Genomic DNA, 23,401 nt, shown 5'->3' with positions numbered 1-23,401 from the left:
GCAGAACTTATTTCAACTGTTTAAATCAAGTCTGACTAGTTCCTAAACTGTAGTTATGTCAAAATGTCTAGTTTTTTTTTCCTTTTAGCCAATATGACCTAGAACATGTGTAATAAATATTTATATTGATCATTATTCTCCACTTCTTAGTAAAATCCATCAAGATATTACCAAAAATTACACCAACCAGGTGCACCCTGGAAAGAAGAGTTATGCTAATTAATTTTGCAAATACAATCAAATAATGTTTCATCACAAAGGATGCATTATTGGTTCTGCAGTAATTGTCTACATCAGTTTCACATTTGCACCAAAGGACAAATACATAGAGATACACATGTATGCACACATGCGTGCACACACACACAGAGCCCATTAACACAAAACACTTTTGCTGCATATGGAGCTGATCTCAGAGGAACTACAAAATAAATTAAAATATTATTATAGGAAACAGCCTTAATATCTGTGTGAGAGATATTCTGCACAGATATGAAAATTTGCAATTTTATATTTGCTGCTTAAAATATTTGGTAAACAGAAGAAAGCATTCCTCTGCTGTGCCCTACTCAACAGCACCAATACTTCAACAAAGCATAGCTTTTGCAGTTAATTATGCACTTTTGCACAACAGCCTTTGTGCACACAATATACTTTAAAAACAAACCAGCCAATATCACCAATCACATCTCCTACTCCTGGTAGTAACAGCTGCTGTCTCTTATCTGGAGATCTATCAAATGTCTTGCTGCAGAGACCTACCAGAACTTGTGCATGCAAATAAATCAGACTGGCTGAGTTACAGTTGTTGGTATCCTGCAGAAAGGATATTGTCCCAGCAGTTTGAAGGTCACCTCTTTATGGAATGTTATTGGAAAACATTCAAATAATATTGAATATTATGATACTGTATGGAAAAATATGACCAAGAACAGTGCTAATCTTCATTTCTATCCACATGTTTAATGAGACCACCAGTCAAGGATTACATTACTAATGCTATATGGAACTAATTACCAGGAAAAATACTCCATAGTTAGCAATCAGTATAACTTCAAAAAACCACTATAAACTCTCATACAAATAGTTTGCCCTAGAGGTTTTTCTTGAGGGTCCTAAAGTTCACTCAAGTCAGCATAAAGGATCCCTTAATTTTCAAAGATTTAACAAGGCCCCAAGTCCTACTAGACAAAGAAGGAATTTAGGGTACAGTCAAGTGAACAGAATTTAGTTTAGAGGACATATTACTTTAGTGTAGAGGTGGCTGGAAATTGAATTATTATATTTAATGGAAATCTGGGTATCAGCAATAAAATATCTAAACGAAACATGAAAAAATTCCAAGAAATGGAAAGAGATCCCTCATATCACTCACGCAGAGAGACCTTCACCAACAGGAGACAATCACAGATTGACTCAGGTGTGAGGCACATATCAATGTGCTCAGCAACAAGCTGCAAGCAACAAGCAACTCCAGGCCTGCACAACAGAAAAATCTCTAGGATTTTAAGAAACTTTTCTGTCAAAACTTAGATCCCTGAAAAATGTGCATAAGGATCTAGGTGAGCCTTCAGGAGAGCTCTGTGGGACTCCCATGCCTAAATCTTGCCTGAGTTCCACTTTGTACATTAGAGTTTTGTGGATTGGGACTTGCATTCCTACCAATAATTATTGATATACAGTTTGACACAAAAATTCCACAGGACCTAAATCCTTCTTACTTATCTTAGATATAGCAATGCTATGTCTACCAATATTGATTAGTTCAGGGCAGGGGTGAGCCCTGGTCTTAAACACCTCCTGCCCTGAACAAGGTATCATTCTAAATGCAACAGCAACAGTTCCATAGAAAAACTGTCCATCTTCAGAAATTCTAGTTATTGGATATAGCTCAACAAATCATTTCGCAAAAGCAGGTCTCCAGCCAATATGGGGTCCTATTTAGACCTGCCTTAAACAGATGGTGATGGGGGGGGGAATAAAACAGTGTATGGAACACAGGTGCAATATTAACAGCTACCCCTGAGCAATCCAAATATCACTCCAAAATGCTTCTCTTTCATAAAGCTGACAAAAATATAATTAATTCTGAACTCGCAACTAATAAAAATTATTTTCATTCTAAGAAATTATTACATTAGAAACAAAGGTCAACCTGGACTGGTATTCCAGGTCCAGGAGCACCTGAATGGAGAGACATATAAGAAACAGTAAAGTACAAAGTGATCAACCTTTTGCTGTAGCTCCCCAGTATTCAGCAGCTTGTAGGCTAGGGACTTTCTCTACCAGATACTTTTGGTGCACTTTGAAGCTCTTCTCCATCAATTTGTCATTTTGAATCTGTCTGAGCCCATTTATATTTCTGACGGCTACTGCTTTCCATGGTAGTTAGGTGTTCTACTTAAGCACCTGTTGAGTCAGAAAGTACTTTCATTCGTTCTAAACATGCTGCTACACAACTATCACAGGATTTCCCCTATTTCCTGTTCTGTGACCAAAAAGGTGAATAATTATTCTCTTTTTATCTCTCCATAATGCTTGGGAATTCACAAGACATCTCAAGTATCAGCCACCAGTTGCCTTTCTCTAGATCAATATGATCGATTTTTCATTTTATGGGAGCCTTTTCATGGCTAGGCATTAGGCTCTTGCCCTTCTTAAGCTTTGCTGTATTCTTTATGAAACGTGGTAGCAAGAATGAAAGTGGAGGGGTTTCATAACAATTTTATTAAGTCTTATTCTCAATTCTTCACCTAGGACTTCTTAACAAACTATTTTCCTTTCAGACACTTCTAAATACTGAGCTAATATTTTAACAGAAATATCTGCAATGACTGTAACCTCTTCTTCAGTAGTAAGAACTAAGATAGAGCCAAACAGGCATACTAAGACTAGATGCATTTTTTGCAGCATGCATTACTCCACACTAAGATACTGTTGCAGCTTATCGGGGCAGAATAAAACTTCACTAATCTTTAAACATTTACAAGTTGTGTCACCTCACTACTTTCCTCTTTTTCCAGAGTACTTATGAATACACTGAAGAACACAGCTGTGAAAAATCACCATTTGGCTATCAAATAATTAATCAACTTATAATTAATCTTGCATAATCACAGTTTTAACTGTAAAGCAGACAGCATCTAAATGTACACTTACAGAGCAAAAATCAAAATATAAGTTACTACAGAATCATTACTATCCTGAAGAACTGTCTTTTGAAAAGAATTCCTACCAGTCATGTTGAACAGGCAGATGCATCATGTATTTGAGATGTGTAAATTGTGTCATCACACTTCAGAATATGAGCTGAAAGAAACTAAGCTTCACATCCTTTTTTTTTAATCTAAAAATGTCACTAAGATAAATACAACTTCTTGAAACAAAACAGCTAGTTATAATCCTATTGATCAGACACTTCAGCTTGTTGGAACTTGAAAAACATGCAGTGAGAACAGATTTCCCTGATATTTATACTGCTTAATTAATAGCAAAATCCCAATCCTCACAATCCTTAAATAAAACTGGCTTTTAAAGAAAAATCTGTATGTGAAATGTAAGAAAACATTTGAAAGAAATTCATTAAAGGTAAGAGGTCTTACAGTTCTACTATGAAAAAAGAATTCTGATTCTGCTGTTCTTTCTTCAAATCTACTTCATGGCATAGTCTGCTGTTACTAACAGCATACAGTGCAGTGTTCTCTACTTCATTATCTTTATCTAAGATCTATAAAAATAAAAATAAATGGTCCCAGAAGTATGCATTATGAAACAAGTACAAACAAAGCAGAGAGAAGTCTGATAAGCACTGACCAAGGAGTATCTCAGTAAAGAGCTGCAAAATATTTCAGTAGGTATTACAAAACTAATTAGTCTCTTCTTACCGATCTATTAACATGCCTGAACATCACAATGTCAGTAGGAGAATGCCAGAAGGAAAACAGCAGCAATCAACTTTTAGAACCCTATCATAGGAAGACTTGCAAAGCATCACATACTAAGAAAGAAGAAATCCTGTTCTTTTGAAGGGGGAGGAGAGAGAGACAGACACACACACACACGTATGAAGGAGTGAGTGTGCGTGTAAAAAACAACCAAACTTAAATAACTAATGCATATGTAACTCAGAAGTTTTCCAGAGCACAAGACCAGCTACAAGTATTTCTCATTAATGCTATTTCAGATTTATCTCGATCTACAAAGCTGTGAACGTTAGTAAAGCAAAATGTGAATAAAAATATTCCAGCTACATTTTGTTTTCTATATATAGATGAGTTATCTTGTTTCTGCAGCCAAATAATAGAACAGTTGAACACACTGAAGATTACCTAAAAGGGTTTGTATTTTACTTCCAGTATACACCAAATGTAACTTGCTGCAGGAAAGTTTTTTTTTTTTTTAAAAAAAAAAAAAAAAAAAAAAAGTAAGTCTCTGTTCAGCCCTTTGTACTTCATAGTCACCCTGTGCAGGCCAAAATACTCCACCAATTTAAGCATCTCTCTGGTTTCCTTAGGAGTCGTGTTCTCAGATGCTAACCTCGAATCTTGTAGAGAAATCTAACAGATAGCTGGTAAAAAAAGTCTGCAAAAAGTAAATTTTGATCACATAAATCTACGGAAGTTAAACTCTGTTTACTTCAGTGAGATTGTTCATTTGCTTAAAGTATATCTTTGAACGATAGACGAACAGGAGAACAGGGCAAAAACTGTTCAACTCTTCCAGAATTAGAGCTTGCCCCTGCTGCACAGCTTCCTTTGCTTTCTCAACTCCCTTTTTTTAACTGATAAGATCACTTTATGAGAAGTGATGAAATACTATTCTGTGAATTTACAGGAACATACAGGCTTACTTAAATTAAAAGTTTTATTTAAATAATAAAACAACATAGCATTCATTCTGTCAAGATACACAATGTTTAAACAGAACTACTGCATATTGAAGTACTTCAGCAAAAAACCCTGAAAAGGTAAAATATGAGAAGTATTCTCTTTGGCATCATACCAGCAACTAACTCAGGGAAAACTGCACTTCAAAACACTTTCATATACTACTGAGACAACCTTGTGGGAAAATAAGCTTCATACTATATACACGGCCCCAAAAGGATAATGCCTTGGAGATGCATAGTCTGCAAATTTTCAGGTTCGGATGCTTGCTGTCATAGACAACTCTGTCATCTAATTTAATTCATCAGCTTACTGTAGTTAGCCTTGAAAAAACAATTATGACTTTTTGCTCTTACTATTTCCACTGTAAGACCATTCCAGACCCTTACTCTGATGGTTAGAAATCATTTTGTAGTTTCCAAATTGAATTTATTCATGGGTATCCTTTGTTCTAGAGCTGTCCTATTAACTACAAGTTTTCTCTCTGCAAAATAATGATAAAGAGCAATCCATTACGCTCCATTAGCCAATATTTCACCAGGCCAGACAAAACATACTTACATAGCATTCAATCCATTCACCTTATCAGCCCATCCTAGCTGTCTTTCTCCACACCTATTTCAGTTTGAATGCACAATTCCCAAACACAGGCAACAGATTTTTACCTAGTATTTCAGATGAGACTTTACCAGTTCCTTGTATAACAGTATTAATACCTTATCAGAAATATCTCTGCTGATTGATACCATCCCAGGATGTATCTCAAGAAACGCTTTCCAGCTGCAAGACAGATCACTATGATTCTCAGCAACAGTGCAAAACACTCGGTAGCAAGAATGGCACACAGTTAATTAAAACGTATCTATCAAGTGTTCTTTGCTTCGTGCCTTAAGCTAGAGTTTTGCCTAGTGCTTTCACACATTTTTAGAAGCAAAGCCTCGTTTTCCGGCGTTCCCATCGATGTGTTCCCAAGCAGTGATTAGCGCATACAAGAGGGTCAGGTGTGACCGCATGCTAAAGAAAGTTTGCCCAGGAGACATAACTCACCATCTCCCCGGGAATTCGCGATTAACCTACGTGCTCGCAAGAAAATACAACGTCACCTTAGACTAAGTAACTTATTCTTAAAAGCTAAACTGAAAATTAAACGAAAAGCAGAAGAGTGTGCGCGGAGGGCCGCCGCTTTACCAGCTGATTGCGAAGGCTTCGGGTCAGCGCCGCCGTCCGCGCCACCACCTAGCCTCCACCGTGGAATCGGGGCGCGACCTGCCGAGGGCTGCGGCCGCGCTTACCTTGATGATGCTGCTCCTGCGTGGGGCGGCGCGGGCGGCCTCCAGGAGACCGGCCTCGGCGTCCGCCACCGCCCCGGAGCCGCCGCCGCCGGGGAAGCGCTCGGCGGCTCCGACGGCCGCGACGCCGCTGCGGCGCTCCCGCCGCCTGCCCGCGGCTTCCAGCGGCGCCGCCTCGGACTCCTCATCGCCCCGGCGAGCGGCGTCGGCGCGGCCACCGTCTGCCATCGCCCCGCCGCGCGTGTCAACTTCTGTCGGGGCAGCTGCCCCTCACCGCACCGCGGCACCGGCGCCAACTTTCCCGGCAGGAGCCATCCCCGGCCGCCGCCGCGCAGGACTCCGCGCCCCGGGCGGCGCCGGAGGCGCGGGCAGGTCCCGCGGCGCGCGGGGGGCGGGCGCGGGGCGGGGCGCGCGCGCGGCTCCGCGGGGCGCGGGTGCTGCGCGGGGAGCGGGGAGCGCGCGCGCAGGAAGTGCCGCCGCGGCACCGCTCCATTGTGCCCGAGCCGGGCTTGTTTTGACAGGCGGCGCTGACGGACAGGGCGCCGGGCCACTGAGCGCCGCAGCCGCTGTCCGCGGGCGCCGCGCCGGCCAATAGGCGCCGCGGGGGAGGGCGGGGGGCGTGTCCCCCGCTGTCGGTGGCGCGCGGCCGTGGGGCAGGTAGGTAGGGCGGGCTGCGCGCCCGCGGAGTGCTTGGGGCGGCGGCTCGCCCACCGCGAGCGGCGCAGCACGGCACGCGCCGCCCCCCCTCGCGAGCCGGGAGCCCGCGGCTCGTCCCTCCCAGGGGAGCGTGCGGCTCTGCTGGGTCAGCCGCGTGAATACTTCCCGGCGTGTATTTTAGGAAACTGCGTTCGTGTCAAAGTGAAAACAGAGCGTACTCAGGCCGAGGGCTTAGGGTAACTCCCCTCAAAACCAGGGATCCGCGTAACTGCGGCGTTTATCTCGGGGGCGCTTGTGCTGGGATCGTGGCAGAGGAAGGGAAAACGGTGAGAGGCAGACGCCTTCGGGGATGCTCGAAGCCGGGCGACGTGCGGTAGAAATGCGATAGCAAGGGCAGCTGAGGGAGCGTTGCCACGTCAAAGAGCAGCACTGCTATTCTAACGGCGAACACCGCCTGCGAATGCCTTTTACTGGGGGCGGGCGACTGGAGGGATGCGCGGCGCGGGAGAGAGCCCCCTCTCACAAGACGGAGCGGGGCAAAGCGCCCTCCGCCGCTTTCAGGCGAGCCCCTAAGGCACGAAGCGGCGGCAGCTCGGCCGGCCCTGCCCCTCCACTCACCTGAGAAGCACTCGCGGACAGCCGAGCCGAGCCCGGTCCCCGTCCCGGTATCGGTCCCCGAGGCTGCTCCCCGGTCGCAGCCCGCCGTTGCGGGGCGACGCTGCCCCCTGGCGGCGCGGTGAGGCGAGGCGGGCGCGGCGCGCGGACGGCCGTTACGGGAGGGGGCGACCGTTAGTGGGGGCGGGGCGCGCGCGCTCCTTCGTAATTGTTCGGCTCGTGTTTAATTAGAGTGTGGGGGGGAGGGGGAGAGCGAAGATAAAAGGCAGCGTAAGAACGATGAAATCGTGTGCACCTGAGGGAGCATCTGGGGAAGGGGCTGTGTAGAAGGAATGGCGCTGAGGGTAGATCTGGCAGTTAATCATTAAGCAGGAGGGGGTGAGAGGCAGCCTCCTCGCACCAGCCGGTCATTAGCTGCTAATAACTGCCTTAAAGCACAGCTTATACCAATCTTACCGAGGCAGTCACCTGTGTTTCAAGGATACTAAGTCATTGCAATAAAGAGAAAAAAAACTAACAAAAGTTTATGGTTATATATGCAGATGCTGTCACATAGACTCTCCTAAGAAGATTAAAAGACAATAAAAGTTACCATAATACCATACATTTCCAGGGCGAATTACTACTTCGAACAGAAATATGTTGCACCTTTTTGCATGTCCTATGAAACTGTATGAAGTTTAATCACCAGTGTGGTTATCTGTGACCAGCAAAGTGCTCTCATGGCTGGAATCCACTGCATCCAGCAGAATTGTTTTGTACCACATGTAATGTGTTGCACACGAAGACAGATACTTTATCCTTTCTAGGGTATTTTTTATGCATTTCAAATTAGATATTTCTTGTCAAATACATTTGTCTTCTGGGATCAGAAGTTCAAAATTAAAGTTGAATGACTTTAAAATTTAACCTTTTACAGCTGTAGCCTTTAATTAAAAATGATCTGCAGGGAATGTAAAGGTTTTAAGGTTCATGTACATCAGGCCTGTGGGGAATGCAAAGCAAATTTTATCTGTTTTGTCTGTAGGGTGCAGAGGTTTTATAATTATGTATGAAACAGTTAAGACCTACAGCTTTTATAGCGTATTACATGAACAGAATATGTTTTCTTTAATTGTATTATTTCAAAGAAGAATTAATTGTATGCAGAGTCAATAATTTGTCAAAAGATGTGTGAAGTGTTTAGGTCACAAAGTCCAGGATCCTGCTATCACAGGAGCTGTGTTACATGAGCTTTTTCATCCACTTGGTGTTTTTGTGCCTGCTGGTTTCTCAATGCTATCGCTAGCTACAGTGCAGGAAAGCTCCCCTGGACTAGTCTAGGTGGTATGTACAGGTCACCTGTAATGTGCCACACAAGTGAAAGTTTCACTCTTTTAACATGAGATCACAACTAGTTAGAAACTGGGAGCCACTTGAAGTAAGTGATGTGCGATCTGAGTATAAAATGAGACAAAAAAGATAAATCTGAGATGTTTAGAGAGGGTTCAAAGTGATAGAGTTTAGATAAATCTTTCCCAGGAAGGGACTTGTGAATATTTTTAATACTGAAGTATATCTGAGTTTGCACTTCCAGACACACTTGAATTATCTGTATCTATCTGCTTCTGTTTGTAAATATGGAGAACCATGAACTGTGAAGGAAAATAGCAGTTAGTATTTATACTTTTAATACTTAGTCAAAAAAAGAGTTAACAAAGGGAAACTTACACTAAAAACTTTGTATAGAAAGCTAAAAATCAAGAATGCTTAGTAAGAAATGTTTTTAACAAGTATCCATATTCAGTTTTAAGATGATCCATTGTTCCCCGCCATATACAAACACTGCACTGTATCACCCTGCAATTACTCTTTTGTGATTTGCCATTTGTATACACTTGAACAACAGCAGCTGACATTATGCTTAATTCTTTACACCAGTGACTGGTTAAAAACTTAAAGTTGCAATGCATTGACTCCATCCACATGGACCAGCTGCTCCCTGAGAGAGGGGAGCAGGGAGCAGCACCGCGGGATGGGGGAGGCCGAGGCCCCGGCGTCACGATCGGGTCCGGTGAGGGGAACCAGGATCAGACCAGGCCCTGCGATGGCCAGGCAGGGCTGTGGGATGGGAGGAGGAGGATGGCAGGTGGGAACGGCTGGAGGGGCAGGGAGCGAGGCCTTGGGCTGGCTGAGGTGGAGGCCTGAGCCTGGGGAGGCCTGTTAGCGCCTCGGGGCCATGACGACAGGGAGGATCAGGCTTTACCTACAGTTCCCAAAATATTTCCTGCAACTTAGAAGTGCCTGAGTTCTTGTTTAATACACTGAATTTCATCCTTTTTGTATTGGGTCTTTCAGGATGTGGGACTAGTTATCCAGGACAACATTTTGAAGGCTCCCTTTTTTTTACAGAGTGATGGAAATGACAAAACTGAAGCATCCTCTCTTTGCCATTGTGTTGGACACCCTGGAGCCCCTTCTTTCCTTTGTAGGTAAGTAGTCTGCGTAAAGGAAGTAGAGAAGAGCTTGCTGTGAATTCTTCCATAGCATTTACAGTAGTTTGCATGGAACTAACTGCACTGCTGCAGACATCGAGCTTCCACTATCGAAGCAGCTCATCTAGCACTAGCTTTCTGTATCTCCATACTGTGTGAAATCTGCAGCATAGACATATCCTAAAATAGGTGGAAAAGAGGAGATAGGGACACATATTCAAAAACAGTCAAACAATTAACTCAAGCTAAGAAAGTCTAGACAATAGAATAAAAATCTATTTATGTTTGCCTGAACACAACCTGAATTAGTAAGTGCCTGCAGTGTGTCTGATACTTTTTTATACACTCAACTTATTGCATCCTTGAGATACACAATTGTTCTTTAGGGGGCGTATTTTCTGTCATAAAATAGCTGGAAATACAGTCTTTTGGAGCTTTGCTGCAATAAAGCTTATGTAAGTCACCAGTTTTGACCTAGATAGTGCTTTTTTGAGAAGCTCATAAAATTAAGTATTGTATTGGGAACATGAAGGTGGTGCTCCTTTACCAATTGACCATGACTGATGAAGGGTGAAAACTGCCATCTTTTCCTGTGACAGGAACATCTATTTTGCAAGACTGGGAAAGAGCAATGGGGAACGTTGTAATTTCTTCAAGTATATAGTCACAATGATAGCAAATCTTATTTCACTTTAGAATTGATTAGACTTACGTAAAATTATTGATGATAAAATGTATTGCTAGATAATTCTTAAAATATGGCTTCTTAAGTCTCAGTAGTTACTGTGTATGTTTGTCTGTGTTGCTATTATCTTGATTATGAAATTATTAAATAAAAATGCAGATTAATTATATCATTTATTTATATAAACCTGTTAGTAAACTTCACTCATTTTTTTCAAGTCATCCTAATGTCATCTTTTGTCTGTATAAATATAAACAAAATTTTCTAAACTGGAAAAAAACAAATATGAGTCAGTATGAATATAGACAAAAGGTCATCATCTTTAATACATTTAAAACAAATACTGCATATACTTTCAGTTTTTCTTATTCTTAAAATATTTACACTATTTGATTCACTGCCTCTTAAATTATTTAGTGATTCTTGTTTTGTCTTGCCTCCCACTTTGTAGAGAAAAACACTACTATGTGTTTTCTTATTTTCTAGGTAGTATAGATATTGTGTCTTCTCTAACTTAGCAAGAAGTTCTCTTGTGATATGCCTCTATCTTAATGATTTTCCTGTTCCAGCTGAAGTCGCTAGTGGATTATTTTTACTGTCTGACAGTACCTTCAGGCTCTCCCAATCCAGCAATTAGAATACTTCAGTTATGTAAGATGTCTGGCAATTCTTAACTCCAAAGAGTAATCTTTTATTTTAGTGGTGTTATTTGCCCAAATGAATACTCCAGCTAACTAAAAGAAAGGGTAAAATCAGGACCTCATCTACGTAATGTTTAATCTTATGTTATAGCCACTACTTGCTATATAGTGACATCTTCAAATTTTTGGCCCTAGTGATTGAAGTTCAGTAAGTTAACAAGTATTTGAAAACAATGTCTTTGAATGGACAGCATCAGATAACCTCACCCACAAGCAGTGCTACAAGCTTGGCAAAACATTTCTGTGCATAGCTAGACTTTACTCATCATTGTAATTAGTGAATCTCTTTCAGGTTCCTTCTCTTTAGTTGTTGGCTAGCTAGTTACTTACGCTTGGGGGAGGAAAGGCATGTTGTAGAGTTTGTAACAGAAATTTTCTTGAAAATTTAGAGAAATCTTAAAGCTCAGCTCAGATTTAAGTCTAATGGTACTTAGTAATCATAGAATCATAGAATGGTAAGGTTGGAAGGGACCTTCTGGAGATCATGTAGTCCAACCCTCAGCATAGCCCCATACAGGGATTGAACCCATGACCTTGGCATTAGAAGCACCACGCTCTAACTGAGATAATAATGGCTCTTGTTTAAGGTAGGTGGTAATTCCTGTTAATGAGAACTTTAACCCATAATTGTCTTTTTCACAGAATTCTTTTTAACTCTTCTGATCACTCCTTTTAGTATTTCTTTGGCTGAGACGCATGTATAGAAATCTAATTGTAGTTACTGCTACCTTTTGGGCTCTATGTTGCTTGTTAACTAGGATGAACAATACGCTCCAATAGGTGTGTGCCATTTCCCTTTTCCTTTAGTAGATACCTACCAACAGGTATAATTTCATGCCAGTGCACTCTGTTACAGCCTTTCACCTCCTTCCCAACTCAATTAGTATTTTCAGTGTTAGGAATGTACATGGCAGCATGGTTCCCATCCACTTAGGTGCAAATTTTTGAAGCATTTGGATTATCATGAACTGTGCAGCTGCTGGGGAAGAAGCATTAGTATTAAATGATACCTGTGAGTCATGAACTCTTCTTACTGAGGAAGGAAAATCTTCTGGTTATACACAACTAAAAGGCTATTATCGTGGTCCTTTAGTCTGTAATTTTGCCATTTCAGAAAAAAAATACATTAGTAATGTCAGCAGTAGCCGTATTCATATTCATTTTGCTGTTAAAGACTTTGGAGGCAATTTAGTGAGCGTACCAAGCATGGAATCTAAGGTGTCCCTCTGCTTGTTTATTAGATGCACAGCGTTTTTCTTAATGAGGAATAATGGTGCATTGCTCAGCTAGGTTTGGTCGCAAGCAAGTTAATCATATGCAGCCTGGACCACTATGGGAATGTGCAGTAGCCCAAATTCAAGGAAGAAAGACCTGGAATTCTTTCTGGGGGCTCCCAAGAATGATGTGAGGACAAGTAACAATATGAGTGGATCTGTACAGAGAAAATACTGGTGCTGAGGACCTGACATGCCTCTCATATGCATTTTGGGAGGTTTATTTGGGAAGAGGTCTGGTACGGTCCCATGGCTGGAATACCTGCATGCTGGAGTGCAGCAGCTGCATTTTTAGGGCACAACCTCTGGTTTAGTTTAACCGAGGCAAAGGCATTTTGCACACTTTGAAACTGCTCTGTGATGTGAACTAAGTAGGTGAGTTAGGATAATCAGGAGATTTGCTTCAAAAGTGCACTCTCAAGCCAAAAGAAAATACTACTGTAGATTTACCCAAAGTAGGTCAGTGTTAGAAGTATTTGCCATATTTAGAAGAGCACAGCATACATTCTCTCCCATGCTTCAATGGTTACCCAGAGAGAGTGTTAAGGTCTATACCCTCATTTACCACTTTTCAAAGATAGCTTGTTTCCTAAGAAAAGAAGTCCAGGCAGTATTACCAAGCAATATTTTTGACACCTTCCACACTGGCTTAGAAGGATGGTAGATGCAAGGGGAGATAGAAGCAGGAACCCTTATAAGTCTATCCTTTCTACATTGAACCTGAAGTTATGCAGACTGGCCTACTCCGTCATACCTCACTTACATGTTGCTAGATAGATGGCTTTGAAGACTTGTTAAAAACATTTATGCAAATTTGGCCCATCTCTCTTAATTCATCAGAGAAAGACATCCCAAAGAGAGAATAAAAAATTTGTTATATAATTATGATCAAAATGTAATCCCCAAAATAACTTAAATTCCCCTGGTGTTAGTTGAACAGGATTTTAAGAAGATTTAGAATACTTTCCATCAGGGATGAAGTATATTTAATCTTTTATAGCAAAATCTCTTGTTACTTAATGGCAAGTGAGGAGATATTCAAAGGATAGGGAAAAGAAAGGCTAATGACTAATCTATGTAAGCTTATTTTCCTGAAATTTGCCACAGTGGGAGTATTAGCATATAAAATTCAAAAGTATTGTTAACCACTGCTTATCTTTGTTTTCCAAGTAAAGTTAAATAGGCTGGTAGTTAAAATCCTAACAGTCTTGTAACTCCCACTATATTTTCCAGCAGGTTTAGGAAAGTGAAGCATTTTGCAAATAAAAGGCTAGGAGAGTGTTTCTCTCCAATGTAGAATTATACAGCCAAAACCACAGTTAAGTGAAAATGATATCTGTGTTGAGGAAACTTCATTTAAGATACCTATTTAGGTTGTGGCATGGAAGATTCATTTAATTACCACAATCTACTCTAATGATACCTACTTACCCTCTCTTCTAAACTCATCTAATCTCAAATGCACATTCAGACTCAATGACAAGATTTAGACAGATTAAAAAGGTAGAGATTATTGACTACTCAGGCTATGCCACTGTTGGTTCAAAAGACAGCAAGACTTTTCCCATAAATATTCTGCAAGCTTGATGCCTAAAGATGCCAAGAAGTGTTTTTTAAGAGTAGATAATATACACAATGAGGGTCAGTGAACTGTATTTGAACAGAGCACTTTTCAAAGGTTTGTGGTTTGTGGGAGAAGAAAAAAAGGAAAAGAAGAAATGACTCTTGTCTTATCAATCCCCAGGTCCATAACATGGGTGAAAATTTACACTGAATTATTTCCTGTGAGCCACTACAGAAAAGTCTAATTCATTTTAAATTCCAAATACTTTGAAGACCCTGATTTGAGTGAAAGGCAAAAAGTTAAACTATTACAGAGCTCACAGAAACCAGAGTAAGAGATTGTTTTCTACAGAATGCAGAAAGAGAGGGAAGATTGAGCTGATTTACAAATGTAGCAAAAAATATTTTAAAAGGAAGGAAAAGTATTCCCTAATCACTCACACAAGCATGATAAAGGTTGTATAAAGCTTGATTCTAAATGAAACAAAATGAAACATTAATATGGAAAAATCTTTTCACGTTACAAAAAACAACTCCATTTAAGTCAAGTGGGGAAAGACGAGCAATCCTTTTTATAGATCAATGTTTTGAGTTCTTGTCCTTCTTACTTATCTAATGACGAGTAAGAAGTAGTAGAAAGTTACAGAGAATCACAGAAAAGGACTTTCTCTGTAGAGTTACTTGAGATCAGATAAAATATTCTATGTAATTATAGAATTAGATTATGATCGAGTGTTGCCCATTAAAGTTTGCTGGGCTTATTTCTCTAAAATTGAGTAATAACTCTGAGAAACCAAGTATCTAAAATAGGACATTGAAGTCTCAGGTTGCAAAATGTACTGTTCTCATCTCTTTAATTGATACTTTACAGTTGCAGTTCTCATTCTCACCATTAAATTCCACATTCATTTCAATCAACTAACATAGAAAGTAATTTAAATCATAATGTACAGAAAGACAAAGCATATGCTTTTCTCCTTATACCCAACTACCTTCATCTTGTTTAAGTTCTCTTTTGACTCTTATCAGGTAGTTAATTCAGTTAAAGGACACCGTTTCTTGATATGTTTTGATCATCCTAAATTGCTTCAAGTTGGGACTGCAACTGCAGAAGCTCTTCATTCACAGGACAAAAGTAGAGAGTGGGATGGTATATGTCCGATAATATTGAGTGTATACAATATATACTCTATATATAGTTCTATACAGTATAGAACTTCTTGTGGGAAAGACAAGAGTAAGTAAAAGGTGATTATTTGACTTCTGTGTTCAACTATTCAGAATAGTGTTTCCAAACAATAGCAATTATGTTATGTTATACTTTTCACTTTTACCTGCAGAAGTTTTGAATAGCAGGTAGTAGAACAAAAGCAACAGAAGTAGGCAGTAATTCAGGCAAGAATTCCTCCATAAATGCGATCTACCTGCTAAAACAGAAGCAGCTATCTTATCTGTATGTGAGAAAAATGTATGTAAGGAGTAAATTACCAGTTGCACAAAAAAGAAAAAAATATATAATGGACAACAATAACATGGTTTGGCTCTTTTAATGTATATATTCATGTGTGGCATTTTACTTCAAACCATTGAAGTCAGTGGAGAGAAAAGCTCCTGACCTTTTGAAAGACTAAACCCAGAACACAGTAAGGAAAATTACTTAAAATTTTCCCCAAGTATGGTGAACATATTAGGAACATCCTATTTACAGTAAGATCCTTCTTAACTTCTTTTTTTTTTTTTTTTTTTTTTTTTTTCATTTGGCATGTGTAAGTATCTGGAAATATAATGACATTCAAAGAATCAAGTTGTAAAAGCTGTAATCAGAGCCATTTTGTCTGATGACCATCAGATGAATTAGGAAAGAAAGCAGCTCTTTACCTTGTAGGAAGACCTCTTTAACATGATGGCAGTGTAAGTTGGTATTAAATCGCACTTAAATCCATATAGCTTTACACTTCCAGAGCAAGCAAGGTTTGATACTTTTTTTCATGCAAGTAACTTAATTTTTTCCCCACTTTTGTTTCATAGTACATGTCAATTGTTTACAGTCTTTTCTACTCATTTTTTTCTGCCTGCAGAATTTTATATTCAGTTCAATGAACTATGTAAAATATAATGACAACTGCAAAAGAATATTGAAAAAATGTAATTTATCAACATCAGGTTCAGCATTATTATTATTTCTTTTAATAAAGACAACATAGTATGGCAAAATGAGAGGAAAAAAAAATCAAGTCTGTCACACTAAGTTAATATAAATCAGGAGTCTGATCATTTTCTTTTCACTCATCTAATTGGAGATCTATTAAAATTTCCATGTGACACATATCTGTAGTGTCTTATTGAAGGACTATGTTTTTATAGTACATAAAGGAATCAAATTTCTCAGTAGACCTATTTAGGTTTTCATATTAATAATCTCATTATCAGATTAAACAAAGGGCTCCATACTTCAAGAGCAGGAGTATCTGTTGCTATTCAGGTAAGAGATGTATCAACATGTACAAACATGTTACTATTATGGCTTTTGCAGTATGATTCTTCCATTTGTTAGGGACATTTAGGAAGGGATTGATAATCTTTAAAATTTGACTTACAATAGGCAAATATAGATGCTACCACACTTGGAAGAACTTTTCCAATTTTGACTCTTTTAACAATACTATGTTTTAGCTATGACAAAAAGCTCCATCAGCAGTGAAACTTGTAAGCAGCAGTTTCCAGTAGGTTTTTTCCCCCTTGAGGACATGTAAAATAAAACACAGACAAGCTCCTGTACAAGTAAAGCATATATTCTGAGCTCTGAAGTGAGACAGAAGGATGCCAGTCTTATGTAGTGACTCCAATAACCTATGTCATGCTGATAACTACTTTTGGAAAATAGAATATTTTTAAACAAAACTGTAAAATCTAAATACGTCTTAAATTTTAAAAGAAATCTTAAGTTCTTCTGATACATTTTGAACTACAAATCATCTACGGTGGTATTAATGTTTTGCGAGGATGGACTGAATGAGGATGTTTGAGTTACGCGGTCACAATCTACCACCTTGGGGAACCAATATGGGAGAACAGACCAGTGTACTGACCGTCAAGTCTTTTGTCCCTCTGAGTTATCCACCACTGAGAGCAGGGAAAATACGAGATGTGACAGAAATGAGGAAATCAGTTCTCAGCAGAATAGCTGGTCAGTTTGACAGACACTTAGGAAAAAGGCTGAAGCAAGAGCTTGATAGAGGTGGCTGCAGGGGCCAGAGGGGTCGAAAATACCTGTGCAGCAGCTGGATGGGGAAAGGGGGCACAGACAAGAGGAGAGGCGTGAGAATATAATTAGGGCATTCAGACACAAAGTGGGAGGCACAGACAAGAGGCAAAGAGAAAAGTAAAAGCTAAGGTGAAGACAGAAGGAGTCATTGCTCATGTAGAAGGGAGATGTACAGAGCTAAAGCGAGAATGGGAATGGTGTGGGAAAAAAGCCTGTACGATAGGAAGGTCCTGTCGGAGAAATTCATACACACCCATTTGAATGAATGGAAAACTTCCCGGAAATGAGTCATTTCCGTCGGCATTTTTCACATGGCACTGGCCACAATCTTTTTATTAATTGCACTATTTAGGTGACCACTATAATATGCTTCTAAAGACTATAGCTACTCTCTTAGCGGGTCTCCTCAAATTCTTTGAACACCTAGAGCTCTCATCTTTTTGGTTGTTCTGGATAAGCCTCCCAGTGTAGAGAATCTATTCAAAAGCTCATAAAAGAAAAGAAATTGCTGCATACATCTGTATAAATTAGAGGGGTTTTTTAATACAATCATATTCTATGCAACAGAGAAGTCAATCTTTTAGTTGCATCCTATGAGACATTTTTATGAAATTGAGAGGAGAAAGGAACTAATCTTTCATCAGGTGCAGCCTGGTTCCCCCTGTCTAATAAAAAATATTAATATATTTTTCCCATGAAAAGATGTTAAGATGCTGGTAGGTAAGCTAGCATTACCATCTGCATTTTATAGATAAGCAATAGAAGCAAAGGAAGTAGCATCTTTTTTCCAAGGTCAAGCCATCAATCACTGAAATGGTAGTCTGTTACCAGACCCAGTGTATTACTGATGAAATCATCCTTGCCTTTTTGTGCCTTTACTCTCCCAAATCATTTCCCCCCTTTTTCTGTCTTGCTTTTTTTCGATTTATCTTTCCTTGCTTAACCTCTGACTTCCTCTTCTCTGATCTCTCCCTTATCCCGTAAAGAAAGGACAAAAGGCGAGAGCCTACAGGAACCAGCAGGGTCAGACGCACTGCCTTTTAATTTCTGGGAGAGAACAGTAGGAGCGATCCCTTCGTGCTGCGTGTGTTGCTGACATGCAGAGTCAGGAAAAACGGACACACTCCTGACTTCCTTTGAGAAGGACTTCCTAAGTCAGGACACTAGTCCCTTAACGAGGTGGCCCCGTAGCGCCACAACAGCCCTGCAACTTTTGTTGTAGTATTTAAATCCTGTGTGCGTGGCATCATTTTGTGCCAGCTCTGCCTGTAATATTACTAAATTTGCAGATGTGTTAGCTTTTCAGGTTTTCAGATTAAAAATTGTCATAGATCAATCTTTCCCATTTATATGCAAAAGTCCTATTTCTGCCACAATTGCCTTATTTTCAGTTTAAGATGTCTAGGTATAATTTTTTAACCTGAGGAAGAAGTGTAAGGTAGAAGCTCCAGCAATTAAAACTATGCAAAAATACACTTTCATGTCTTTGAATGTTTCTCTATTCTTTCATCTGTTCTCACTTTGAATTTTCCCAACTCATAATATGAAGCACATGAAAGACTCGGCCTATTCTGCTGTACAGATCGTTAAAATGTAGCACTGTTCTTAGAATAAGCTTTGTTGCTGTGTGATGAATATTCATATAAGTAGGTCAATGAATACAACTCAGCAGAATTCTGTATTGAAATAAAAACAAATATTTCTTTCTAAGAATCTCATCATCTCTGTGAGGTTGCCTTTATTTTTATACAGTTTTCTCAGCTAAAAAGATTGCTACTAGGAGTTAAACATTAAACTGTTATATATTACAGACAGAATTAATAGTGTCTCTTATATTTAGTTTTTAAATTCACTGTGATAACAGTAATGGTGCAGAAAGTGGTAGATGCTGAAGCAGCACCAGAAAGGTATGAAACACTGTAGGATCATGCAAGGATGGACAGTCTGGGAACTGTGTAACCTGAGTGGGAGTTTCATGACGCAGGCTGTGCGGAAGGGACTCTCAGGTTTAGGTTGGCTCTGTATAGTTTGTATAAAGCAAATTTAAGCGCAACACAAAGATATGAATTCCACTAAAATATATTTTATTGTAGATATTACCCAGGTAAAATTTCCTTTAAGTTTGTATTTTGAAGCAGTCACGTAAGTAGAAGGTAAAATAAGGAAAGCAACCAACGATATGTTGGCCGTACAGTCACGGCGAGGTTATATCTCAAGCGGCTCTGACTTGGCCTACACAGGTTTCACCACTCTGAGAAAGTTTTTAAATGGGGGTGCTTCTCCAGGCGCACATTTCTGTACAGCACCACAAATCAGGGATTTTTGTGGTGCTGTACCTTGCAACACCGCTGAATTTGAGCTGGACGTTTGATTCGCTGCTTTGTTCACACCTGTTGAGCAGCAGAGCTATTCCGAGGGCAATTTGCACGTGCAGACTGGATGCAACACGCCGATGGGCAGCTGCTGGCAGTGCTGCTCATTAAAGGCCGACAGAAACCCCCAGCTGAGCTGCTCTTCTGGGAAACCTGCAGCAGGAGCGCCGGGAGCTCATCTGGGGCTCGGCGCCCTTCCCGCGGCCACGAGCCCAAACCACGGCGGGCTCCGGCTCGGCTCGGCTCGGCTCGGCTCGGCCCGGCTCCAGCAGCGCGGCCCGGGCCGGCAGCCGCGCGGGAGGCGGCCCGGGCGCTGCAGCCCCCGCGTCCGGGGGGGGGGTCGGGCCGCGCCGCCGCCGCCGCCGCCATCCCCTCGCCGCGGCAGCGCCCGGCAGCCGCCGCCGCCGCCCCGGGCCCGCCGCGGCGAGGCGCGCGGGCGGGCGCTGAGTGACAGCGCCAGCCGGTGCCGGCCATGGCGGGGGGCGCCCGGCCGCGGCGGGGCAGCGGCTGCCCGGCCGCGGCGCGGCGTGCGGAGCAGGGGGCGCGGGCCGCCGCCGAGGGGGCGGTGCCGGGCGGGGGGCGGCGGGGGCAGCGGCCGGGAGCCCCGGGCGGGGGGACGCCCCGCGGCGGCGCCCGGCGAAGAGGGGGCGGCGCGGGCGGCCGCGTCCCTCCCGGACCACTTTTCGCCCGGCCTCGTCCCTCAACCCTGGTATCAACGCGCGCCTCGCCCCGCTCTGCCCGCAGAGCCGCCCCCTGCCCGGGGCGCCGCCGGTTGGGCTGCGCGCTCGCCCCCGCCCCCCGCGCGGGCCCGCCCGCCGCCGCCGCCCGCCCCCGCGCTCCGCCGGCGCTCGCGGGCCGGGCACGAGGCCGCCGCCGCCCGCCCAGCAGCGAGACGCGTGCCGGGAACGTGCTGCGGCGCCGCGCCCGCAGCCAGATGGAGCCCGACGGCGCGGTGAGGAGCGGGGCCCGGCCGGGGGAGCCGCTCCGGCCGCAGCGGGGCCGGGCCGGGCCGAGCCGAGCCGCGGCCCGTGCCTCGCCCTCAGGGCCGCGGCGAGCGTGGCCTTCCCGCCAAAAGCGCGCGGGGGCGGGGGGGAGGGGGGTGGTTGGCGCCGCCTCAGGGCGGCCGGGCCCGGGCCCGGCCCCGGCGCGGGGCCGCGGCTGCCCGCGGGGCCGCCCCCTTCGGGGCCCCGAACCGCCCTCAGCCTCTGCCCCGGCGTCGGGGCGAGCGGCAGCTGCCGCGCGTAACGGCTTTTCCCCGCGCGGGGCTCGGCCTGCCGGGTTTCTCCTCAGCCCGGCGGTTACCGCCCCCCGTCCTGGCGACTCCTCGTGCTGCGCTGCCCCGGGGGGTGTGGGGGGGGTGGAGGGGGGTCGTCAAACTGCGGCTGCTGTAGGTGCCCGATCGGGGTGGTGGTTTGGAGACGTACATAGCTGAGGTGAAACTGTAAATACTTGGGAGACGCTCATGTCTGGGTTTTGGCGTCGTGAGATATAGACCATAAAAAGAGGGAGAAGTTTGTTGGAAGGTGGAAGTAATCGCCTGGTTTGTGTAGCGTGTAGTTTTCTAACCATGCATATATTCAACAGGAAAACAAACAAAAAAAAATTGTCAATGCTGGCAGAGAACAGTTGCCAAACGTCCTAAGTTAGGCATTGTAAATTTGTTGGATTTATGTATATACCGTCTTTAAATAAAGTCACATGATGCAAACTTAAGTGAGTTTAAAAAACCATAAATATACAAATGATAAGACAAGTGATATGACGTTAGCATAAAGATCTCTTTTATTCTGTTTTCTTACTGCTGCAATGGCATTAAAGTGGGGAAACACCACTTAATTATCAAAATAGAAATATTAATATATGTTGTTCATTACTGCATAGAGGAGTTCGTAATTGATGTGTTTAATTCCTCGTTTCTTCTTTTTTTGTGTGTGTGTGTAAGACACACAAAACTCTTAAGACTTGTGTAGGAAAGTGAAATTGAAGATCCTTGAGGTAAGGAATAGGTTTTTACTGTGGTGTCAAGTGTTACTTACTTTTGTAGTTCTGATACTCTATTTCTGAACACAATTTCCAGATAATTACAGAAACAAAATGGTGTTTCTGTTTTAAGACATGAAGAAAGTAACTTGCTTCATTGTCGTCAAAGTTGTTCTCTGCAGTAAGCTTGCTTTCTTCCAAAGCTGTTGGGACTGTGGGTTTATGATTTTTTCTTGGCGTGCAAGTTGACACATCCAGTGCAGCCAAAACAAGATCCAGAAAGAGTTTAAGAGAGCTCTCCCTGTTTCTCAGTACTGAAATAGTTTATAAAAGAGAGTTAGTAGCAAGCAGAGGGTAGGATGCTGTAATTTTGACGTTACTGCTATCTACTTGAGACTGGTAAACTTACTATATTTTAGTAACTCTTGAATTTTCTTTCTTTCTGAACTTTGCAGGAGACTGAAAAGTCATAGGAAAGACTAAGCTTAGTACAGATAGTATGAGGTACATGATGCTTTCATAACAAGAGGCTGAGGATATTAATGAAGTTTGTGCCTGCACCCCGTAGTACAGATGACTTTCTGAGGAATATTGCACCTGTGATGCACGTTGAGCATCAGGATTTGAATTCAAGAGAGGAAGTTCATGCACTTTGAAGTATTTAAAACTCTGTATTTTGATGACTTTTGTTACTGTATTGGGACCTGGTTGTTTGAGAGTCTCTCACTTGCAAGGTGCAGTTATGACAAAAGAAAGAAATAGTCTACATTAAAACGTAAAATACTTCTTCAAGTTAGACGCTTATTACTGAAGTTACCAAATTTTGTTCATTACTAGTTCAAAAGATGCAAAATCAAATTTTTCATTGATTTAATCCTCAATTGGTACATGCGTCTCTTCTAATTTTTTGTCATGTGCTAGTAATTGTGAGTTATTTACCCAGAAGTGCCGGGGCCTTACACAGTTGGAAGAATACTTCAGAGGGAAGTATGTTGTGTGTGCCCTGTTCTTTCTTTTTTCCACAGGCATCTGATTTCTCACTGCTGTCACAATGCAGTGGATGGCATGGGTCTTTGGTTTCAACCAGTATGGTTGCTGTAATGTAGGATTTATGTTATGTCCCTTATTATGGAATTCAGATTTAATATAATTTTTGCACAGAGAAAGGTGATCACTCCTGAACAGAGCATTGTATGCTGTTTGAATTTTTAAACAGATTTCAGAATGTAAGCCAAATTTTACTTTAAAATATTAGAGTATTTGGATGAGGCCTTTAAATTATCCTTTCTTGAACCTGTAGATGCTGGGAATAATTTACAGCAATAGGTCAGAGTTGCCTAGTTTGTGCCAGATTATCTTGTGAATGATCATTACAACCAGTGAAGATTTATGCTTACAAATCTTCAGTATCAGTCTGCTGTAGTATCAGTCTTTGCTGGTACACAGAGACAGATTCGGAGCCACCTTAGTCTGCAGTTTGGAGTATCTCCTTCTATCTAGATATAAAAGTATTGCTTTTTATGTTAATTCTTCTTACGCTCATTGACTGTTGAATATCCATCAAACTTAGCCTTTCCACAGTGTATTTAGTTGGTTGAGTGTTGCGACAAGATTTGTATAATTTAAAAATATCATAGCTA

At 42.0% G+C, this 23,401-nt stretch overlaps 2 protein-coding genes across 4 annotated transcripts in view; one reads left to right on the top strand and one right to left on the bottom strand.

Moving 5' to 3' along the window:
* The window catches only part of PLCL1 (phospholipase C like 1 (inactive)), a 205,625-nt gene extending 199,362 nt beyond the window's left edge, over positions 1-6,263 (bottom strand). The window contains exon 1 of the mRNA XM_062579197.1: positions 6,179-6,263. The gene's annotated coding sequence lies outside the window, so the exon portion shown is untranslated. The remainder of the gene's footprint in view (positions 1-6,178) is intronic.
* A 14,412-nt stretch (positions 6,264-20,675) lies between these two features.
* Positions 20,676-23,401, top strand: part of BOLL (boule homolog, RNA binding protein) — a 39,920-nt gene continuing 37,194 nt past the window's right edge. For all 3 annotated transcript variants that reach the window (XR_009958775.1, XM_062578740.1, XM_062578739.1), the window contains exon 1: positions 20,676-20,733. Coding sequence is in view for 2 of the 3 variants with exons in the window: in XM_062578740.1 (XP_062434724.1) it covers positions 20,716-20,733 (18 nt within the window). In the remaining variant the exon portion in view is untranslated. The remainder of the gene's footprint in view (positions 20,734-23,401) is intronic.

Source organism: Rhea pennata, chromosome 6 (assembly GCF_028389875.1).
Source record: "Rhea pennata isolate bPtePen1 chromosome 6, bPtePen1.pri, whole genome shotgun sequence".
Taxonomy (NCBI): Eukaryota; Metazoa; Chordata; class Aves; order Rheiformes; family Rheidae; genus Rhea; species Rhea pennata.
This window is presented reverse-complemented; position numbering and strand designations above follow the sequence as displayed.